The sequence below is a fragment of the Amblyomma mixtum genome, chromosome 8 (genome assembly GCF_055824585.1).
Source record: "Amblyomma mixtum isolate Tamu chromosome 8, ASM5582458v1, whole genome shotgun sequence".
Classification (NCBI taxonomy): Eukaryota; Metazoa; Arthropoda; class Arachnida; order Ixodida; family Ixodidae; genus Amblyomma; species Amblyomma mixtum.
Genome location: NC_143019.1, coordinates 37,809,761 through 37,833,037, shown reverse-complemented (window position 1 = coordinate 37,833,037; position 23,277 = coordinate 37,809,761). Strand labels below are relative to the sequence as shown.

The following is a 23,277-nucleotide window of genomic DNA, read 5'->3' as shown; positions in this document are numbered from 1 at the left end:
ACAGCGTGGTACAAAACCGTGCAGTTCAGCTTGAACTTCGTCTGCTTTCTCTGCTTATTTAACCGTCTACTCTCTCTACTTATTTGACCGTCTACTTTGTCTGTTATTTGACCGATGAGGTACGAGAAAGTATGCTCTAGTGCTGCAATTTTTAACGTCAAGATCACGCAGTGCATAGCGGGCAGTGACTCCAGCTGAGCTCATCGTCTTTCCAATGCGACTGTTGCGCGTGTAAGACTCCAAAGCATCAACCAAAACATTTGCCATTTTTAATACAAATAACCATCTCCAGTAAGAGTACCCTGCTATGTTGTGAAAGCTTCCGACAAGCTAAATAATCAAAAAGCATGTTCGAGTTTCATGTTATGTCAGATTTGGGCTCTCAATGCACCGCTCTTCGAAATTCAGAGACGCGTAGCTAGCAACGGTTCTGGTCAAACTTCTGCGCCCGTATAGTTTATCTTAAATTCTTTCCTCCACCCTTACCACTCCGAGTTGAAAGCCAAACAGGCAAGTGGTTTCTGTATACTAACCATACGCCAGTCCTTGTGGACAATTCATAAGTGCTTCTGCTCAGCTTTCGCCTTCTCCCGAGCAAAGAATCTGGCCAATGGTTCACCGACGCAACAAAGCGTATCCAACCAAACTGCCCTATTGCCGGACCATTTTGTATTCAGTTGAGGTACGAGACGGAAGCGTTTCAAGAGGCCTTTAAGAAAAGACAAAGGAAGCATACGCACCCATTGGCCATTATCACCTAAACTACATCCCCTGCCACGAAAGCAACCTCTCTCCCATCCATAAAATAAGACGTGTAACCTATAGAAATTAGAAATAACCTTTACAGTTGTAACCTTTACAAAGGTTATAAGCGCATGGGTTACATTGCAGTAACCTTTAACTTAGAGGTCCACAAAAATGTGAAAATGCGCATCTCGCAAAGATTACTGCGTTTTGAGTGCATTTAGAACCAAACCTGTGCCGCGCCAGCGGCGGCCACCTCATCCCAGCAAACTTCCTAATCCACCTGTCAACCTGACTCTCTACTGCCACGTTCACTTTCACTGGGAGTTCATTCGTTTATTCAAATTGGCCATCTCTTATCTTGTCCCCGAATTACATGTTCCACCAATGTCTATTCACTGCTCTTGATTCCCCCCCCCCGATATTATAAACCGGAGAATGTCCTCTAACCTATTTGGCTCTCTCTTGTGTCTTTAGCATTGCCCTGTGATTTTCATTCCTGTAACTTGCTGCGCTGTATCTAACCTAACTTGAAGCTTTCAAATTTCAGACATATACGTGAGTACCAACTAGTGCACTCACGGCCGCCTTACCAGTTTGCGTAACGAAAGACGCCAGGAAGTGTCTGCGAAAGGATACCATTTTGAAGTGCGACACAATTCAGTCGGAAGTCGCTTCCCGTAGAATTTTCTCAGCGGGATGTTATGGCCTTATTGATGCAAGGATTCACAACCACTTACGCTTCGTCACTACTAAGCACCCTCGATATCACAGCACCGGTCATTGTGAAAAGCCATGCAAAACATTTAAAGTGGGCTTCTCAAAAACTGGCTTCGACTACACAGTGCTACTGACAGATCGATAAATAAGGAATCATTTATTGCGCTCCGGAAGGCGAACGGCTGCTAACCTCCGACTACTTTTTTTAGTTTAACGTGCGTGTGTGCACATATAGTGCAAACAGAAGTAGTAATTCTCGATGCGGTTAAATGGTTAAGCTGCAGCCTTTCAAGGCAGGCCACCATAACATTATCCTACACAGCAACACAGAAAAAAAAAAAAAAGCGGGCACCGGCGAATGGGCGGAGCCGTATGCGCCAGCCGCAGACTGACGACCTTATTGAAAGCGTTCACGAGACTGTATTCATAGAAGCGGAAATCATCCAGCATTTAAATCTGCGCTATTACACGGCCGATGAAAAGCTGCGCACTATCGTGCAATCGAGAGCCTGAGTATAGGCGCCTGCCGAATCCAAACGGCGTGGAACGAATAGCCTCGAATAGATGCTCCGCTTGGCACGGTTTCGTGCCTATTCACATGACCGGCTCCACACTATCCGCATCGTGACCTATTAAGAACTTATGAGGAGGCAGCGAAGGCTCTTACAAAGAGGTGCCGACAGGCCGGGCGTCCTTTCCGTGACCGGCTACGTCCCTCAAAGCCAGCACTAACGCCTAAGGTGCGAGCAAGCAAAGGGGGAGAGGGTCGTGAGAAAGAGTGGGCGATTGCAGACTCAGGCAAACGAGGTTCCAAGAAGAAATCATCATGGTAGCGGCAAAGAACAAACAGGATTGTGTCACCCTCCCAGCTACGTCATGTGACCTGACGTCCGCTCACGAAATCATAAAACGAAGATCTCTTCCTATACCCTGCCTTCACACGAAAAACGGTAAAGCGTTGTTCAAGCCACAACCCAGTTGAGCCAATCACGGGCCGAATTCACAGATGCACGTATGAAAGTGGACCTTCCTATTGAGCACTGGATATGTCGCACGGCTATCTATCATGACTGTTCAAAGCAGGAGAGCCAACCAATCACGAAGCACTGTAACGTTCTGCCACATCTCCAATCGGGCTTAGAGAGGCACGGGTTTAGAGAGGCGGGAACGAGCAGGCTTGAAGCAGCCGCGCTCTGATTGGCCAGACGAACATCATCCTCGAACGATGGCTTGTGTCGGCCGAACCGACGCTTCGCAATCAACCCACGGCTACGCATATCATGACGCAGGATCGTCCAGGCCAAACAGCGGCGAATTTGGAAGATCACAGAGGGTTATTTCAAGTACACGAAGCAACCCTCTTCCCTTTCCCACCGTACCACTCCTGACCCCTTTACTTTAGCCACTTTCATCTCGCTTAGAAAGAAGACAGGAGACCGGAGGCCATATCGTGGTTCGGTCAGAATACGCACCCATCACTCCGTGCATGAGAGACGTCTTCTTACAAAGGGATAAAGCTCACTTTGCCAAGAGCAGACACCTTCCGTTTCGGCCTCTGAAAGCGTCCCGACGACCACTTGGTGGGAGGTTTTCGAATGAATGAGCCCCTTCGGCGAGGATAAAAAAAAAAAAACGCCTTTGAAAGAAGCGCCCCCCACGCTCAATCAGACTGCAATACAAGCGAGCAAGAGCGGACGGACGAGCCGTGATCCCGCGTCGCACCCAATGGACGCCAGCAACGCAGATCCGCGGCTTGAATCGTGCGGGGCGTTTAACGGGCGCTCCCGAGCCCATAAGCCTTGCGGCCTTTCAGAGACCGTGACGTTCACGTTCCGCACGGCCGCACAGCTATACACAGTGACGGCCGTATGAAAGAGAACGCTGAGGAGGAAGGGGGAGGGGGTAATGGTGTGAGAGAGAAGGAAGGGACAGTGACGGGCACTTGATTCAGCTGCTCAGCTCTCCGCGTGGCTGAGGACGACGTCGTGACTCAGCGTATTGGTGGGCGGGAAAAGAAATTACAAAAACAAATAACCAAAATACAAGAGCAACAGCCCAGTTGCAAGCAACATGTGGTGTCCGTCAACGCCTGCTAAGAAACAAAGCAGAGATATACATTTTTTTTTTCTTTTCGGAGAGTATAGGAACAGTAACGGTCACGGGTACTGGCCTCCCAAGCAGACGCACCCAGCCCAGGCACGGATATAAAATGGCGAAGCTGGGTTTCAGGTGGGGGGCTCTTTCGGGACGTGAGTGTTGTGTTGGAACCGTGCGAGAAAGGGGTCGAGCCCAGAGCTCTGCGGGCTCCCAAGAAGCACCGAGCATGGCGTCGTTCCTCTCGCTGAAGACGAGGGTTGTGGGCTTAGGAGCAGCGTTGGTCATGTGCCTCCTGGCGTCATCTGAAGGTGAGCGCACGAGACAGCATGCGTCAAGGGACGATACACTTTGTAGTTAGCAGCTCGACAGGTGATTTGAGTTCCGTATACAGCTCTGCATGTGTTTACAACTTTGATAACGTCTGTTTGTGTACTGTCCGCGTGTTTACTGGAGTACGTGTATGTAGTAGTACGTCTAGAGGCAGATGTAACGCCCACAAGTAACTCGCAACCTGTATAAGTGACAATAGGACACCCGTAACCTGTGTAAGTGGCAGAATACGGCAGCCGTAAACTACATAAGTGACAGAATAGACAACCAGGACCGAACGCAATCAAACGTGGCTGAGAACCTGACAGAGTGAAGACCTCCTCAACACCTGCTGCAGGTATGACGTAGCCGAAGCCGCCACAAGACAGCAATAACTGAAGGTAACTTTAAAGGGTCGTTGCCCTGCAGCAGACTTAGCTCGGTTGATGACGATTACAATGAGCCCGCATGCAAAGAAGGGCGCATTGCCTAAGCCCACTGTTACAGGTAACCGCCTTTGTTTCGGTTTGTTTTTGGGGGGTTTAAAGTCTCAAAGCAACTCAAGCTATGTGGGACGCTGTAGTAAAGGGTTCCGGAAGTTTCGACCACCTGGGGTTCCTTAACGTGCGCTGACATCGCACAGCACACGGGCCTCTAGAACTTCGCCTCCATTGAAATTCGACCGCCGCGGCCGGGATCGAACCCGCGTCTTTCGGGTGAGCAGCCGAGCGCCATAGCCACTGAGCCACCGCGGCGGCCGCCTTTGTTTTAGTAAAGGGTTCCTCTCGCTAAGTGCGACTTGCTGAATAATGTAAGCCAAGCTTTTTGTTCAGCTAGTCGTATTTGCTGTAAGCCAAGATTCTGCAACGCCAGCTGCATATCACATAGGCGGAAGCAGAGCGAAGCATGCGACGACCAGAAGCGCGTGAACAGTGAATAAGGATTCTAGATTCTAGTACTACAAGCCTACGCGTTCCGACAAGACCCCATCGGCGCCAGCATGCGCTCGGTGTGCAAAAAATTCACAAGGACACCTAATTACCTCACGTGTAGACAATGCGATAGCATTAGTAGCTGTTGATGATGCCTTTACCGGAAATGACGTCACTACCCTCCAACCAATGGGGATTATCCGCACTGGTGATGTCACTTCTCTCCAGCAAATGGGAACTATCCGTGAAAACAGGCACCTTTGCTGAAATTGTTTCCAAGCGGTGCCGTGTGACAGGGGTATCAGGCGTCACTCAAGGACATTCAGAAAAAAACACGTCATTTACTGCCCGTCTCTTTTACCCGTTAAACCAACTCGCCCAAACTTCCATTTTGTCCGCGTTAACTGTGTACCTATTTTTTTCTCCTCAGAGCGATACTACCCTACTGAAATCGTTCAAGGAAAAAATATAGTATAACAGTTGCACCCTGCCAGTATACTCATATAAACAAAGAGGCTAATGGGAAAGCTTGAAAAAAAATAAAACAAGCTGAGGATAGCGCAGCGAGCTATGGAAAGATAAATGTTAGCAGTAACCCTGGGGCACAAAGAAAGTGGAGTAGAGAACAAGCTAGAGTTAATTAGATCCGCTAGGATCTCATTAACCCCACAGCCAAAAAACGGACTTGAGCGGGACGCGAAACGCGGTACAAGAGGACAACCTATGGCCTGTTAGGGTTAAGAAGGTGGTTTGCAATGGTAGGCAAACATAGCCGGGGGGCAACGGAGCGTCAAGTGAAGAAATGAGACAGAAGGAAGTTTGGTAGAAAAGTACGGTCGCTGCTGGCGCCGGGGAAGAACTTGGAGAGCAATGGGTGAGGTTTTCACCCTGCAGCGACGTAAAGAGGCTGCCGTGCGAAAGCATGTGTTTAGCCTGGTGGGCTAAACCAATGGTTGCAACTGGTCGGAAGTTGATGAAGACGACGACGTACAATGCACAGCGGTTGTTGTGCCATTCTGTCATAGGCTACAACAACAACAGCGGGACAGTGCAACAACAACAACAACGACAGTGTATTGCAGTTCAACACGATGCGTGACTGGCTGCGCCGATAGCACAGTGCTTTCGTGCAGTGGCCGCGAAGCTGGCATGCTCGCGGCGCCGCGGATTCGAAACCCAGTCGCAGCAATATTTATTTCATTTATGCTAAGTCACCCTCAAGGTCAGCCTATTGGCTACGGCTTGCGCGACGCTCCTCCGAACTAACACAAGCTGACATGAGTTACTCCGACTTTCACACAAGATTCTTGCTTGGGACCGTGTTAAGTAGTGCTTGGTTTATGGGTTAATGAGGGTTTAGCATTCGATAGCGACTCAGGTTATGAGGGACGCCTGTCGCGCTAAAATTCGACGCCTTCATCGGTCTCGTACTGTTCTCCATTATTCCGCAGGTCAGCAGCAAGGCGGCGCCGACGTTGGTCCAGCGGCGTCGTGAGTAATCTTTCTCTGGGCATGCAGTCAACGCCGCCAAATAGAAGAACGGAAGCTACGACTGATGAACAGTACTCAGCGAGAAACAAAAGAAAAACGTAGTACTTAACATCGATACTGTCTTAAAAAGCACTTTACGCCTCTCACCTGTAGTGTCTCCGCCTGAACCCAGCGCGGAGGCAAGCAGTCAGATTCACGTCTTATGAATTCTGGTTACCTGTCGAATTCGGGCATGCTTAGGACCGGTGCCGTTACGAAGCCCCGACTTGAAACCCGATCGTCTGCCGTGTATAAGAATTGCATTTATCGGCGTAAAAACATCATACTTGGCAACTGTCGAAAATTCCATCGACGTTTTCGTTTATTTATTTCTTTTTTGCTGACCTCCCTAACTCTCTCACCCTCTTCCTGCTGGTCTCTACAAATCAATGCCGGCCCCAAAGGAGTCCCCGTGAGCCGGACATCCTGGTCCGAAATCCTCCGCCATTCGTGCCGCCTCCAGTGAAGGGACCGGGCGGTGAGTAGCAGACGGCTTACGTGCGTAAAGCATGCGCAACGCTCTTCATTCAGAAATAACTAAAAGCACAAAATGCGTTAGCCCTAAGGAGGGCGGGGGAGGTGGGATAGTATGTCTTTTGTCACTGCCATCAGTGAAGTTATTGCAGAGTTTTAGCAAAGCCAAGCATTTACCGTGAGCCACAAATGCTTATGCGCATATGGCCTTGTAGCTGGCCTGCCCTTGGCCCCTCGGCACTAACTGCGAGTCACGAATTTTCTCCCTCTCTCTCTCTGACGTTGTTGTTGTTGTTCTCCTTAATGTTGATGCGGAGTCGTAGAGGGCGGGTCTCGTGAGTGACCCGGGGGACGTACTTCACTACGGGTGAGATCAGACAGGTGTGCAGGTCTTCGGATGGTGAGGCACTTGGAAGGCTTTCTTCAAGAAATTATTTATTACAAATGTATACACAACTTATTTACATATGCCGAATGATTTCGGCCTCTCCACTTTAACTAAAAATAAAACCTCAAAACTTCCACGACTCCGGACCACCGCTGGCCACCACACGGCCAACCCGTCCGGCCGCCGCTCAACTAACTCGCGTCTCCAACTCTACGCTCTCGGCCCCGGGACCACCACCGGCCACACACGACCGATCTGTCCGGCTGCCACACACCCAACCTCGGCGCTCTCCTTCGCGCGCACCCATCTCGTCACATTCCCGCCAAAAACTCCATCCTCCGCCAATAAACAATCCTCCCGCCAAAACTTACTTTTTTAGCCAATAGACGACTTTCCCGCCGTCGTTTAGAAGTAACAGGTCACAAGGCAAAAGTCAAGTACACAATCTAAAACACACGCCTCGCTGTAAGCGGCTATGGCTAACTAGAAGCTATTACAACAAAAAGAAACAAACAAACACAATTCAAAACACACGCTCCACAGTTAGCCGCTCTGGCCAGCTAGCAGGAACGAAAACAAGCACAGCGCGTGTCCTCCCCAGCCGTCCTGTCGTCGTCTCGGGTTTCGGACCGACTTCCTAGAAGAAACCATTCCCCACTCGCTGGGGCCGAGAAGCGCGACCCTCGCACGCTACGCCGTTTTAAGTCCTTCTCCTTTTGTCTGCGCATTCCCCTGCTCCCTTTCGGCGACACTCCTCACACTTTACCACGACGCACGCTAGCTGCGGCGTGACACTGCGCATGCGCGTTGGCGGCTGGCGTATGCGCAAAGATGGCGACAAAGATGGCGACAAAGATGCAAAGATGGCGACAGTCACGATAGCTGTGTCACTAGGTATCGCGATCGGCCTGTCCGTTGGCAGAGTTGTTCGACCACACGTTATGAAACTACGCTTCGAAACCCGGCGTTTCTCTGTGGCCACTTTGCGTAGTTGAACAGAAAGTGGCGCCACCTACGAGCTATCAGTGCCACCCTCGAACTTTTCTGCGATAGCATGAAAGCCTCGTTCGAGCGGTAACTCGATGACTGTCGCCGTGAGACCTGACAGGTGGCCACACCTGGCACCTGCCAACCGTCCTCCGCTCCCACACCGAGTTTCAACTATTCCCTCCCTCTTCACCCTCTCCACTTGTAGGGGAGAGGGCAGAGACGCCTGACTGACGGAATCTCCCAGCTCACATGAAAATCCGAGTGCGAGGAAGTTTGCGAGGATACTGTAGCCACAGCTGGCACAGGGCAGTCTTAATTGGAGAGATATGGGGGGGGGGGGGGGAGGGGCTTTGTCCTGCACTGGGCGTAGTCGGGCTGATAGTGATGATAACGCGGTTAAATGCAGAGGCGCAGACAAATGCATAAGAAGCAATTGTTGGAACCGAGGCGAATGTTCCCTGTCGTTTCTAAGCCAAAATGTTCATCAGCACATCTTCGTTCCTTCCTTTCTTTATTTCTTCCTTCATTTCGTTTTCTTCTTCGTTCATTTCCTTTTCTTCATTTTATCCTTCTTTCTTCCTTTCCGTCTTTCTGACATTACATTTTTTTCTGTTTCTTCCTTCATTTCCTTTCCTTCCTTCGTGTTCGTTTTTCTTTTTTTCTTCTTCCTTTGGTCATCTCCCTCCATTCTTTCCTTCTATACTCCTTTCCTTATCTTTCTCGTTTCTCTCTTCCCCTCCTCTCTCTCCCTTGCCTTCTTTCCTTCTGTCTATCTGCGCAGGACGACCCATGGCCCGGAGCGGTCCGTTCGCGGCAGCCGGATTCGGAGGGCCGCCCGGGGGACCCGAGGTGACCCGCGGCATCCCCCCTCAGCTGCTGGCCCGGCGCCTGGCCATGGTACAGGCCGCGAGGGCGGCGGCCGCCAGGGCGGCGCTGGACGACGGCGGCACAATGCCCCCTATGTTCGACATAGAAGCGAGCGACAAGTCGCAGCCCAATCCCAACGGAACCCCCGTCCCCATGGTGCCCTACGAGATGCGCATGCCTCGGCCCAAGGGGATACCGACGAGGCAGGGCGGCAGAGGCAGGGCAGCCCTGGAAGGGGTAAGGACACGCATTGAAAAGGCGTTCGTGTAATGCGATACGAGTCTAAGCTTCAGCAGCTGTCGAGGGAACCATGACCTCTAAGGCCACCTCCATTACTTTGGAGGTCATGGGGGTGACAGTCATGCGCCATGTCCAACATTATTGGCCAAAAATTTTCCAATACTGGAAAATTGTAAGGTACTGTTATGGAAACAATGAAGGTACTGGACGATTCTTCCAATATGTTGCAAAATCTTTCTTTTAAAGTTTTTTCCATCGCTCGCATGGAGCAGTTAAGGCTTGTGGGGTTTAACGCCCCAGGATGACTCAGGCTATGACGGACGCCGCAATGAAGGTCTCCGGAAATTTCGACCGCCTGGGGTTCTTCAACGTGCACTGACATAGTACAGTACACGGGCCTCTAGAATTTTGCCTCCATCGAAATTCGACCGCCGGGGCATGGGTCGAAACCGCGTCATTCGGGTCAGCAGCCGAACGCCATAGCCACCGTGGCGGCACATAGGGCAGTTAAGCTGTAGACGAAAACCAGTGGTGAACGCGTTTGACGATCTCAAAAACATTAATAGCAAAAATATGCAAGGCTGTCGACGGGAGATCTGCAGATGTATCAATTGTTATAGTGAAATCTTGCAATATATGAAAAAATTGCTCTCACAAATTGTTTCTTGTTCAAAAATGCCTTCGTCCGGAATTGTTGGGTATGAAGGGGTGTAAATTTGGTGGATGGGGTGGTCCCCACTGGCGATGTACAAGCATAATCGGAAATGAGTGGAACGGGCCTTTGTCCCGCACTGGTTGTCAGTGGGATGATGATGATGATGACGATGACGATCAAAGGGTTCTGTTTTGTCTTCATAAAATCACTCATACGGTTACAATAACCAGCAGAACGCGGAGGAACTAGCTTAAGCACCGCGCTCCACCGTACCATGTTTGCAGGTAGGTGGACCAGGCCTAACGAACCAGCACCAGCCGACACCTAACGGAATCCGCACCAAGCGAGATCACCACCAGGGGGCGCTGCAGAGGAGCGCCCGCATGGCCCAGTATTCTGCGTATAATGTGAGCAACCACTCTCGGCTGAGCTATATGGTCATGCCCAATGGTCACGCTCAATAGTCCGCCCTCTGCTCGGTAACTATAACTTAAGTCACAGACTCACAAGTTGAAGATTAGGTCCACACCATCGGAAGGCCAAAAATGTCCACTCATGAAAGATGCGCGGATAAAGGCGTAACAAGTGGAGCCATCTGGTGACACTGAATGAAAGCCTTCAGGTGCCGCAGCATTCTTCCTAGTGGGAGCGATAGAAAAAAAGTGGACTAGGGAGTGAACATTTAAGTGTTTCAACGCACAGTCAAAAGCCAAAGTAAATGCCCGTTCGCAATAGCTAAGCTGCGTTTCCGAAATCGGCGCAAAGAATCATGGGAAAATTGTAAACTAGCAACCTCCGGTTCCAACTCTCTCCCACCTACTCTATTTCTTCACTGCAGTCGCTGTGCTGGTATCCCTAATTCTATTAATTGTGCTTCGACGTCGCTTATCGTACTGCACCATCGCAAGACTACCGCGTGAGATATACAAGGTGTTTCACCTAAGACTTTACACAATTTTTAAAAACAGGCACTTTCAGTTACAAGATCGCTTTTTTAGGCATGGCACTGGCAGCTGTGTAGTACATCAGAATACAGCTAAGACGTTCTAACTAGCAGGATGGTTAATTAATATTGAATAGTTAACTTCTTAACTATTACTGTTAGGCTATACAATTATTGAGATAAATGTAGCCCATTATAAGTAATACCCGTATCAGTTTTTAGAATTTCGAAAATGCGGTTATTCTTGGCGCTGTGGTCCAACAAATTTTAGCTGTTTCGACAAATTACGTGCACTGGAAATGTTGCTTTGCCCGTAGCTAGAAAGCGCATGTATTTTGGCGCGATGTAGCCAGAATCTGTTGGGCCACAGCGCTGACGGTAACCACGCTTTCTAAATCCTAAAGACTGGTGTCACTATTACTTACCGTGGGCTACAATACGTCTAAATAATTAAGGAGCCAACAGAAGTAGAAAGTTAACTGTTCAATATTAGTTAACCAACCTGCTATATAGCACGTCTTAGCTGTATTCTGACGTTCTATGCCGATAAAACTGCGCTTTTAATGCCAAAAAGCCTAATTTTAACAATTATGCAACGTATTAGGTGAAGCACCCTGTATGTATGCACCACGTGAGCGCAGAAATGTACAGTCCCGAAAGGGACGCAATCCCCGCTGCAAGCAGACGAGACCTGGGGGTTGCGTCAAGTAAGCAGAACAGCCACGCAGACGGCGCGGAAACAGGCAAGAGTTCTGTGCGCATGCGCATACTCTCGCCCGTTTCGCCAGCCTTAGAAAAAAATTTTTAGACGTCCATAGACATTCCACAGACTTCTGTCTAAAAAGTCTACAGACTCTCTATAGACAAATCATAGTGAACAGACTATAGGCAACACAAATGCTATAGACAGTTTATAGACAATGTATAGATTTATGGCCATACACTTTTAGTAGACTTTTGTCTACAGACTATGGGTAGACAAGAAGAAATGTCTATAAGAAGGCAATAGAGTCTATAAGAAGTCTATAGACTGTCTACAGACCATTTTTATAAGGGCACTGCGGTCCTGCATAGGACGCAGGACAATCGTCTGGTCGATGCTTCAAATAAAAAATTGGATAGCTATACGGTCAGGACAACGGCACTCGAACCGGTACAACGAGACGTTTTTCTTAAAGTAAAACTCTCAAAACAATGTCCATCTTCTGTTCCAACAGCTGCAGTCGGAAGAGGAGGACGATTAGGAAAGAGAGCCGAAGCGGTCGCCGCAGGCGTCGACCACCAGCAAACAGCGCGCGACGTTGTAATAAAGTAGACGCTTTCATTTTAGACCTCGGGGCAGGGGGACAGGTGCCGGTAAGATGGTCTCACCGGATCGACAGCGAAAGGAGCTTATATCAGCTCGGCAGAGAAAGACATGGAAGAAACTGTGGACCTGCGGAAAGAGGCTTTCGCGCCCGTCTTGGATAGTGCCCCTCACCATACAATCGACAAATAAAGCAAGTTTTCACTGTTCGCAACACTTAAAAGCGTCAACAGCTGTCTGACACAAAGTGTATCATACCGGCACTCACCTTTGGGGCAAAAACGTGGAGGCTAACGAAAAGGGCTAAGCTTAAGTAAGGACGCAGCGAGCTATGGGACGAAAAATGATAAGTGTAACGTTAAGAGACCGGAAGAGGGCAGAGTGGGTTAGGGATCAAACACGGGTTAATGATATCTTAGTCGAAGTCAAGAGGAAGAAATGGGCTTGGGCAGGGCATGTAATGCGAAGGCAAGATAACCGCTGGTCCTTAAGGGTAACGGAGTGGATTCCAAGAGAAGGCAAGCGCAGCAGAGGGCGGCAGAAAGTTAGGTGGGCGAATGAGATTAAGAAGCTTGCGGGAATAGTGCGGCCGCAGCTGGCAAAGGACAAGGTTAATTGAAGAGACATGAAAGAGGCATTTGCCCTGCAGTAGGCGTAGTCAAGCTGATAATGATGACTATGAACTTGAATATATTTTGAAGTGCAGACAGCCCGAATACGCGAAGAAGGAAAATACGTCATTCTGAGCTAGTTGCCACCAGGGCGAACTAAACGAGGAGAACAGAGAAAAAAAAAACCTTGCCGTAGTCAAAAATACACTTCATTACCATTCACCATGAGTACATGCTATTATCATGCAGCTGCATTATCGAAAAGTACCATTAATGTACGCTGCAAGATAGCAAACTGGCGCTTTTGGTTGCGGGAGAATTCAAAGTTCAGGATATTTTGTTTCGCCCTGTGATACAATGCTAGCCATTTTGGTTGCGGCATGAGCTAAAATGAAAGATTTTTGTTTTTCGTTATGTTCCTGTATTTTAATCACTGCCGAATATAAGTATTTCATTGTGGTATCCTGAAAGACGTAACGAACTACCATTTCTCGCCACTGCGCTAGCTGACCATTGACGGCCTATCTTTTTTTTTTCTCTCTTTTTCGGGAGTTTCGGCTGTGTCGGTTGTGAGTAGCCTATTGTGGTGTCCTTTCCCTCCTCACATATGTGTCCTCTGTCTGCGTTGTAAGGTGCGAACTGATATGAACGCGGGAACAGTAGCTTCGCCAAAACTTAGTAGAATACAGACCGCTGCTTCTTTCAGGCAGATGTCCCTAAAGTTCTTCCCATCACGGCCATAAAACACGGTCGCAGAGGTTTCGCAGTACGTCACACTCATTACTCACACGGAATACTCTACACGCCTCATAATTACCCAGTGAAGTCACCCGAGTTTTTAAGCAGCCAAGCATTAAGACGTTAGGAGCAAAAAAAAAAAAACATCAAGACAGAGGTAAGGCAGGAAGCAGAGAAGTATAATAGCGGGCCGGGCGAGAGAGTTCAATCAAGAAAAACTCGCGCACCTACATTTACTTTTCTTTTCCTTCTGTGCTTCGTTCTTTCCCTTTTTTTCTTCCTTCGGTCCTTCTTTGTTTCTTTATTGAGCTAAGAAACATACTGCTGAAGTACAGCCACGCTATCATTTATCCCCCACGGCTGTCATCCGTTGGTAGGGGGGTACTCATAAATCTGAGCGTGGCAAGAAGCTCGACCACTCGACCACAACACCCTCCCATTGGCTACACCACTAAGGAAAAAGTACGAAATCATGAAACGTGGCACCCAAGAGGAAAAACAAAACTATCGTGACGAAAACCACGACGGCGCGGAAGTCTTTCTGACGTTAAGCCACACTGCAACGCTAGCTGGCTACTTACACTTAGCTAAAGGGTCGCGAGACAACCTCGACGATGCTTTTCCAGTTCACACAAGGAATTGCTACGGTTTTTTTTATTCTTCATGATTTCTAACTAATTTCCGACTGTATTTTCAAATTGTACATTTGTGCAAACAATGACCATTCAAATTTAAATTCTTCCGCCCCAAGTCTTGCAATGGCCATTCAAATTTAAATTCTTCCACCCCAAGTCTTCAATGGCCATTCAAATTTAAATTCTTCCGCCCCAAGTCTTGCAATGGCCATTCAAATTTAAAGTCTTCCACCCCAAGTCTTCAAAGAAAGTGAATCGTCTCAGCCTGAAAACCGCAAGAGATGTCTCATTGGGGATACCCCTTTCCCGTCCTCCTTTTCCTTCTCAGTCTCGCCTTTTCCTCTTGCACTCCCTCACTCTGGTCACAACGCCCACAACAACTTCTCTGGAAACGTGGCCTATGTGCTAACGCACTAAAAGATGTGTGATTATACCTCCAAAGTGTTCGAAACTTGACACCCCCCTTACATAATGCGCTGCGGACCTGTGCGGAATTTCAAACAAATAAATAATCACCACAGCGTTAAGCCTTCCCACTCGACCCCCACCCGCCTGCTCCGTTCCAGATGCACGAGGCGACTGCTTAAAAAACCAATCAAACCATGAACATGGAAACAGATAACAATGCAAGAGCGGGGGCTAGTTGGTTCTTCATACTGATCAATTTACGCGCTTCGTCCGCTTGTGTTTTCGTGTGTATGTGCCTTTTAGCGCGAATTGATCAGTATGGAAACAGACGCGACCACATGGAAACAGACACGACCAGAAGGCGATCAATGCGGACACGAACGTTAGAGCAGTTTCCTTAGTGGAAAGGGTAAGCAGAAGGTGGAGGGAGAGGCTATAGTGACCAAAGTCGTTCGGGCTTGGGGCGGCTCGAATAGCTCGGACCCGTCCCCAAATCACCAATCTCCCAAACACCGCTTTACCACACGACCGATGAACCGTTCGGCGAAGCCGAACTGCGCCACTCGGCCACCACCGCGACGGGAGGTCGTCGCACTTACCCGCCAGGCATCTATGTAGTGTAGAAAAGAACAACGCTGAGACACAAGCGAGTGTGGGAAAATAAAACGGAGAGAAAGCGGCATCCAGTGCGGCAGGCAATCCTCTACGCAGGTTCGCGCGGCGCGTGCTCACACCGGCGTGCTGAATTATGCATGAGGTTCGGCCTTCCACCCCCCGGGAGCGCGGACGTGTGTACCGCAGGGGCCACCTAATGGTATGCGCGGCCGCGGGCGGAAGAGTTGTTCTTTCCGGGAGAAGGAAGACGGAAAAGGACGGAGCTTTGTCGAGACATAGTATCGAAAAGGAAGTGGGCGGAAGAAGGGCTTTTCGGGAAGGAAAGAGCTGAGCTAGAGGCCCTGGGGATGGCAACAAGCCGTGCGCGAGCCGCAAGTAGGAGGAAGAGCCCTACGGAGCTGACGCACTAAAGGTACAGGTATGAGCATGCGACCAATGATCACTCTTTTGGTTTAGCCGGTAAGCGCACGTTTTACTTTTTAAAATATTTTCAGTACGATACAATGCGATAAGGTAAATTGGTTTTTGAGGAAAGGAAAATGGCGCAGTATCTGTCTCACATATCTCGGCGGACACTTGAACCGCGCCGTAAGGGAAGGGAGAAAGGTGGTAGTGAAAGAAGAGAGAAAGAGGTGCCGTAGTGGAGGCATTACACCCTGATAGGGAAAAAGTGCGCGTCGTAGGTCATAAATATGGCCCCCTGGCTAGACAGAAGTGATGTCACCAGTCCAGACAATTCCAATTGGCTGGAAGAAGTGACGTCACGAAAGCGAATAACACCCATTGGCCGGGGGGGGGGGGGTGACTTCACCAGGCCAGATAATTCGACTGGCTTGGGAGATGTGACGACATCAGAGCGGATAACTCCCATTGGCTGGGGACAGGTGACGACAACAGAGCGGATAACTCCCATTGGCTGTGCGAAGTGACCTCATCAGGCCAGATAATTCCACTGGCTGGAGAGAAGTGACGTCACCAGAGCGGATAACATGCACTGGATGGAGGGAAGGCACCTCACCAGGCCAGATAATTCCACTGGCTGGGGTGAGGTAACGACATCAGAGCGGATAACTCCCATTGGCTGGGGAGAGGTGACGACAACAGAGCGGATAACTCCCATTGGCTGGAGAGAAGTGACCTCATTAGGCCAGATAATTCCATTGGCTGGAGAGAAGTGACGTCACCAGAGCAGATAACGCCCACGGGGTGGAGGAAAGGGACCTCACCAGGCCAGATAATTTTATTGGCTGGAGATGAGTGATGACCCGAGAGCGAATAACTCCCATTGACTGGATGGAATTGACGTGACAAGCTCGAATGTTAAGTCACTATCTGTAAAGGCATCAACAAATTGTAATGTTATTACTTTGCCAGCACATAAGGTAATTAGTAGTCCCTGTTAGTTATTCCTGCGAAAAATTACTACCGTTCCCTTCCCTTTCATTCTGCAGCAACATGCAGATGAGAAACAGGAGAGAGAACTGAATAGTAGCGCGGCGATGGCAGGCATGAAATTCGAAAATGATTCACTACACATCAGGCTCAGTTATTTTTCCTTCTTTTCACACCTGCTGAGTGAAAAGCGCGTGAGAAAAGTGTTGAAAAAAAATAACGAAACCCCTATTTTACACAGTGTGCAAATAAACCAGGAATTCGAGACAAGCGCTTCTAGTTCCCTTGCCTGTCACCACGTGGCGCACGGCTTTTAACATTCAAAAGTAGCGCACTGACATCACACGTGACGTCAGAAAGAAAGAAAACGACATAGCGGCCATCCAATAAAACACTATGGGCCGCTAGGCTTAGCGGTAATGGCTAGGCGGTGTCCCTAATCCACCCCTTTCACAAGATGTGGCGCCCTCTGCGTCAGGCGTGTGCTTGACATCTCCCGCCATCTGTCGCATTCGCGTGGAACTAAAATTAACTGCGCATGCGCAGTAGGATTTTGAGGTTTGTTTTCAACCAGAGAAGCTGGAGGAGGAGAGGCGCGCGTGCGCAGAGCAGCCGTGTGAAAAAGGCGGATTCCCGGTAATGCTGCCCTGTGAAAGAGCAGTACTCACGCGCAAACAAAAAAGAGACAAAGAAACGAATGCCGCAAGCAAGCGATCTGTAAAAAAAAAAGAGAAAAAGAAAAAACTGCCGACACGAAGACGACCACGATGAAATCGGTGCAGAGAAAAACCACTCCACCGGCGAGCTAGGCAAGAGCAGCTACCACGTAAGACGTTCGCCGCCGCAAAGAGCCAACCGCGCTACGCCGTTTCTTCAAGTCAAAGCCGAAAAGTATAAACAAAAAGACAATAAAGCAACAGCATAGTAGAAAGAGTGAGCAGCGAGCTACGTCAAGAAAAAAAAAACTTGAGCAAGAGATGACGGCTGCTCCACCATCACGGACTCAATCGTCTGGAGAGCCGAAAAGACAGAAAACAAAATAAAGTGCCTCTATACGCGTCAGGTGTAAGAAAGCCTCAAGGGCCTCCCAGACACTACGGCAGCGCCATCGGCCGGATAAACTCCATAACCTCAAAGTGGGCAAAAGCCGCATCACCGGCCGCATCCTACAACCGAGTGTCTGGCCATGGCCTTCCTACCAGAAACCTTATTGCACCTATCTCAAAAAAAAAAAAGGAAGCGAGCAGCGGCTCCACTCGCCCAGAAAAAAAAAAAACACATAACGCTGACTCGTTCACCGCTTGCAGCGCTGTGTTTATTTTTACTTCACGATCTCCTCTTCATATTTGTTTCCATAAGCACCAGCGAGGTGTGCCCATTTCTCCTTAATTTTTCCGCTGGATATCATGTCGGCCGTCTACCTTGCCGGCTCCGTATTAAGCCGTTTGTTTTACTCAAAGCGCGTGGATGACCGACATTCTGACAACCCGCTTCGTACTTTCATTCCTGTACCTCTAAGAACTCAGCTTTATCACATCCACAACCAGCAAAACTCCTTTCTTCACGCTTACCTTTCCGCCAACGCCTCTTCTCTTCGCCCCAGGCTTTATGGTTCCGGAGCAAACACTCCTCGAAAAGAGGGCGCTGAAAGCCAACAAACCTGACAGGTGTGCACCCTCGACGGGATCAAAGCAGGTGCGTAGCTCGCCGCTAGAAAAACACCTCATATATGAGAGCCGAACCGGTCATTATCGCTGCCCGGGTATATTTATAGTATGCGGGTCTACACTACAGCGTTTACTTTTTCTTCCGCGTCGAGAGCTCTTTAACGGGGCGAAAGACGAGAGGTCCCGAAGGCGCGTTTGTTTTGATTAGCGCGAACCAGGCGCCGTCTCGGACGTCATTCGGACTTATTGCCTCGGGACTGGAAATGAAACGCGAAGCACAGAGCACGTATAGGAGAGGCAGTTCGGCTCCAAGGCGATGGGGAACGCGACGTCCCAGAGTGATTATTTCATAAACGAATGAGCGAACGCTTGCGTGAGTGAGTGCGCGTGCAAGAAAATGTCATTGCAGAAATAAAGGAATAGGTCAATGGGAGTGACTGAATGAGCGAGTGAAGTCATTGAGTGGCGAGAAAAGGTTGTTGAAGAAATTTGTGGCGAAAATTGAGTGAGGCAGCAGTATATGCTGCATGAGCCAACAATCTGGAAAAGCAATGAGTTGAGATAGTGAGTGGTGAATGTTCAGGCGAAGTGAAGTGTAGTGAGGTGGAGTGAGATGAAATGAACTGAAGTGAGGTGAGGTGAAGTGTAGTGAGGTGAAGTGAGGTGAAATGAACTGAAGTGAGGTGAAATGAACTGAAGTGAGGTGAAATGAAATGAAGTGAGGTGGAGTGAGATGAAATGAACTGAAGTGAGGTGAAGTGTAGTGAGGTGAAGTGAGGTGAAATGAACTGAAGTGAGGTGAGGTGAGGTGAAGTGTAGTGAGGTGAAGTGAGGTGAAATGAACTGAAGTGAGGTGAAATGAACTGAAGTGAGGTGAGGTGAAGTGTAGTGAGGTGAAGTGAGGTGAAATGAACTGAAGTGAGGTGAAATGAACTGAAGTGAGGTGAAATGAACTGAAGTGAGGTGAAATGAACTGAAGTGAGGTGAGGTGAAATGAACTGAAGTGAGGTGAAGTAAGGTGAAATGAACTGAAGTGAGGTGAAATGAAATGAAGTGAGGTGGAGTGAGATGAAATGAACTGAAGTGAGGTGAATTGTAGTGAGGTGAAGTGAGGTTAAACGAACTGAAGTGAGGTGAAATGAACTGAAGTGAGGTGAGGTGAGGTGAAATGAACTGAAGTGAGGTGAGGTGAAGTGTAGTGAGGTGAAGTGAGGTGAAATGAATTGAAGTGAGGTGAGGTGAGGTGAAATGAACTGAAGTGAGGTGAGGTGAAGTGTAGTGAGGTGAAGTGAGGTGAAATGACTGAAGTGAGGTGAAATGAACTGAAGTGAGGTGAAATGAAATGAAGTGAGGTGAAGTGAGGTGAAATGAACTGAAGTGAGGTGAAATGAACTGAAGTGAGGTGAGGTGAGGTGAAATGAACTGAAGTGAGGTGAGGTGAAGTGTAGTGAGGTGAAGTGAGGTGAAATGAACTGAAGTGAGGTGAAATGAACTGAAGTGAGGTGAAATTAACTGAAGTGAGGTGAAATGAACTGAAGTGAGGTTAAATGAACTGAAGTGAGGTGAGGTGAAGTGAGGTGAAGTGAAGTGAGGTTGGGTTAGGTTAGGTTAGGTTAGGTTAGGTTAGGTTAGGTGAAGTGAAGTGGAGGTGAAGTGAAGTGAAGTGAGGTGAAGTGAAGTGAACTGAAGTGAGGTGAGGTGAAATGAACTGAAGTGAGGTGAAGTGAAGTGAAGTGAGGTGAGGTTAGGTTAGGTTAGGTTAGGTTAGGTTAGGTGAAGTGAAGTGAGGTTAGGTTAGGTTAGGTTAGGTGAAGTGAAGTGAAGTGAGGTTAGGTGAGGTGAAGTGAGGTGAGGTTAGGTTAGGTTAGGTTAGGTTAGGTGAAGTGAAGTGAGGTGAGGTGAGGTGAGGTGAGGTGAGGTGAGGTGAGGTGAGGTGAGGTGAAGTGAGGTGAGTGAGTGAGTGAGTGAGTGAGTGAGTGAGTGAGTGAGTGAGTGAGTGAGTGAGTGAGTGAGTGAGTGAGTGAGTGAGTGAGTGAGTGAGTGAGTGAGTGAGTGAGTGAGTGAGTGAGTGAGTGAGTGAGTGAGTGAGTGAGTGAGTGAGTGCAAACTGGTTGGCAAGCACCAAGGAAGCAAGAAAACATATACTTATGAGAAAACAGTACGTTTTCCTCAGGACCGATTAGTCTGATAAAATAGATGCCTTGCGGGTTCCAGAGACCAGTGCAAAAAGAATTACTGAATCATAGCATGCCAACGAAAGTTATTCGCTTAGAAAATTCAAAATAATAAAGATCAGAAGAAAACTCGTTTCACTCGCTCATTTCACTCACCCAGCGCTGGCACTGAGCGCTATCAATCTGAACCCCCCTCGCACACCCGCAGCGAAAGCTAGCATGTAACTGCTGCCTTGCCTAGGCAGCCCAGAGCCGCGCATTTTAACAGCATAAAGGAGTCGCTGCTTCGGTGCCTTCCGATCATTATCGGGAACCCTAAAGAACATGCACTTATCATGTGGCTCCAGTTTACTCATTATCATTGTTTCATGACGACTGGCGAAAAGCATCTGTCGCCGAGTGAGTGGCCGTTATCAAGCAGACGACTCGATAAACACACAGGCTGCAACACTAATGCGGGATTTATGAAATCATTTCCTCAAAAGAAAATCGCAGGAAATTAAGGGAAAAGGAAGAAAAAGCATGCGCGGTTCTGCGTGAAACGAAAAGCGGAGTTTACACAAACCTAGAAAAAAAATACACCGCACTCTTTAGTTTACGGGAGAGCTCATAACGCAGGGGTCACTGTCCTGATGACACTTTAATGAGGTGCTTATCTCTGTGCTCAGGGTTCCCACCAAAGCAAAAATATTTTCGCGCGGTCGCGTCAAGCGACCCCACGTAAAAGATAGAACCACAGATACACACACACATAATCACACATAAACAGCTCGTACGTTCGCACAAACTAAGCACGGGGGACGGGGGGGGGGGGGGGGGGGGCTTCGAAGGCGCAACAGGAACACGCTTCCGCGCCTCTTTCCTGGTTCCGGTCTGTGCAACAGCGCCGCGCATTCCTCAAAAACGGCTTAAGTTAATTTAAAAGCAGCCCACATTTTTTTTTCTAGTTTCCGCTGCGCAGCAGCGGGCAGCACGTCGTCACCTGTCGCGAGGCGAAGCAATAACACCTCAAAAGAGAGACAGCGGGAGGGTGAAAAAGGAAATCTGGTTCAAATGAAGCGCGCCGGCAACTCGACGCTCCGTTGAGAATCTAAACGGCACAAGAACAAAGACCGGACAGACACGCGCGCGAAACAAAAACGCGTAGCAGGAGTGGGAGAAAGGATGGGCGCGTACTTTGCAGCGAGGCATGGAAAACATATATACAGAGAAATAGTCCCCACGCAAAAAAGAGGGTTCAATGCGGGTTGAGGAAAGAAGGCGTGGAGAGAGAGTCATGAAAACAACGAAACAAGTTTGAGGCTCCCGCGTGCAAAGAGAATCGGAACTCCGGTTTAATTAGAAAGCCAGGAAGCCAGCCAGCTAGTCAGCGGGACATGTCGGTTCATTATGGCGCCGTCTTTTCTTCGCTCGCCACTCTGTCATTTTTTTTATTCGCATTGTTTAGCGGCGTTCTGCGAACACTGCCTTTCGCTCCACACAGCACCACCCCCGCCACCCCCTCTTCCCCTCTTCACTCCCTCAACTTAATCGAAACACACAACGGTCTTCGCCGCAGTACACCTGCGTACAGCGGCAAAGACAACTTCACGAGAGGTATAAAAACGAGCTGTTTGCAATTTAGCGTACATAAGCGCAAACGCAACGAAGTGACGGTGAAGAATGATCGAGCGGAACCGAGCAAACTAAAATTCGGTTAGTATTAGGGGCGTCACGCCGCAGGAAGTTCAGACTGTTAGCGTATAAAAAAGCACAAGAGTGAATAACGGCTCACGGTTCTGGCCTCGCATAAAGATGCTCTCATCATTCTCCTTGTTTATTACTTTTTTCTTTCATGAGGCTTTATTCAAACATAAACTGGTTATATGTAACTTTGGTTCTTTTCCAGAAAATTCGAGCTCAAAAAATTTACGGAAGATCAATTGGATTGCTGCGGAGAAAATGCGATCCCATTTTTCTTTCACTCGCCAATCGATTTCAACTCGGATTATATTCTAATTCTGTTCCACTATAGATTCTATTCCAATTCAAATTCTATTCTGATCGCTTTTTTATTAATTTGGTGCTGCGTCAGTTTTAGTCGTTCTTATATGAGGCGAGTCATCTTTAGTCCGGCAACTCCCTTTTTGCCTGCAAATGGAGATGGGCAGTGGAAAGAAAGAAAGAAAGAAAGAAAGAAAGAAAGAAAGAAAGAAAGAAAGAAAGAAAGAAAGAAAGAAAGAAAGAAAGAAAGAAAGAAAGAAAGAAAGAAAGAAAGAAAGAAAGAAAGAAAGAAAGAAAGAAAGAAAGAAAGAAAGAAAGAAAGAAAGAAAGAAAGAAAGAAAGAAAGAAAGAAAGAAAGAAAGAAAGAAAGAGGGACGGCTGGCAGATGGGACGGCTGGCAGATGGCAGGTGTGGCCGGCTGCCAAATGTGACGACGGCCGTCACCGGGTTTTCGCTCCACCGAGGCTCTATACTATCGCACAATAAAAAGAAACAGCACTGCGAAGTGAATCGACAGACGCAAGTAGATTCAAGTAGACTGCCCTACCGAGGTCTCTCTCTCTCTCAAATATCCAAGCAGCGTCGTCGAGAGACTGCCCCAGCCGCCTTGCCCCAGCAAACCTCCTCGCCTCGTCTCCTCTCCTAACACACTGCCGCTCCTTACTGCGTTTCCTTTCGCATCGAATCCACTCTCAAATTCAATGCGGTATCGCTAATCTCTTCCTCACAGTGCATCTCCCATTCCATTTCCTCCTCTTTAGTTTCGCTCGTACACCAGACCATGATTAAAGCCGGCTGCCAGGAGCAACAAGCCACAGACACAACGGCAACTAACGCATTTTGTTCACAACCAAATTAT

The 23,277-nt window shown here is 48.6% G+C and overlaps 2 protein-coding genes across 2 annotated transcripts in view; one reads left to right on the top strand and one right to left on the bottom strand.

Moving 5' to 3' along the window:
• Nucleotides 1-23,277, bottom strand: part of LOC149332125 (beta-1,4-glucuronyltransferase 1-like) — a 317,740-nt gene that overhangs the window by 220,511 nt on the left and 73,952 nt on the right. The gene's annotated exons all lie outside the window — the stretch shown is intronic.
• LOC149332126 (uncharacterized) lies at nt 3,670-12,133 on the top strand. Its single transcript, XM_089555699.1, has 6 exons — nt 3,670-3,869; nt 6,254-6,290; nt 6,740-6,810; nt 8,966-9,288; nt 10,231-10,353; nt 12,107-12,133. Exons 1-6 carry the CDS (start codon nt 3,674-3,676, stop codon nt 12,131-12,133), a joined length of 777 nt encoding a protein of 258 aa, XP_089411825.1. The 5' UTR covers nt 3,670-3,673.

Bases quoted from the DNA above. Each gene is read 5' to 3' on its own strand.
- LOC149332126 (XM_089555699.1), top strand. From the start codon at position 3,674: ATGGCGAAGCTGGGTTTCAGGTGGGGGGCTCTTTCGGGACGTGAGTGT. The intron at 6,291-6,739 runs GTCGTGAGTAAT...GCCCCAAAGGAG, and splicing joins GCCGACGTTGGTCCAGCGGC to TCCCCGTGAGCCGGACATCC. The intron at 9,289-10,230 runs GTAAGGACACGC...CCATGTTTGCAG, and splicing joins GCAGGGCAGCCCTGGAAGGG to GTAGGTGGACCAGGCCTAAC.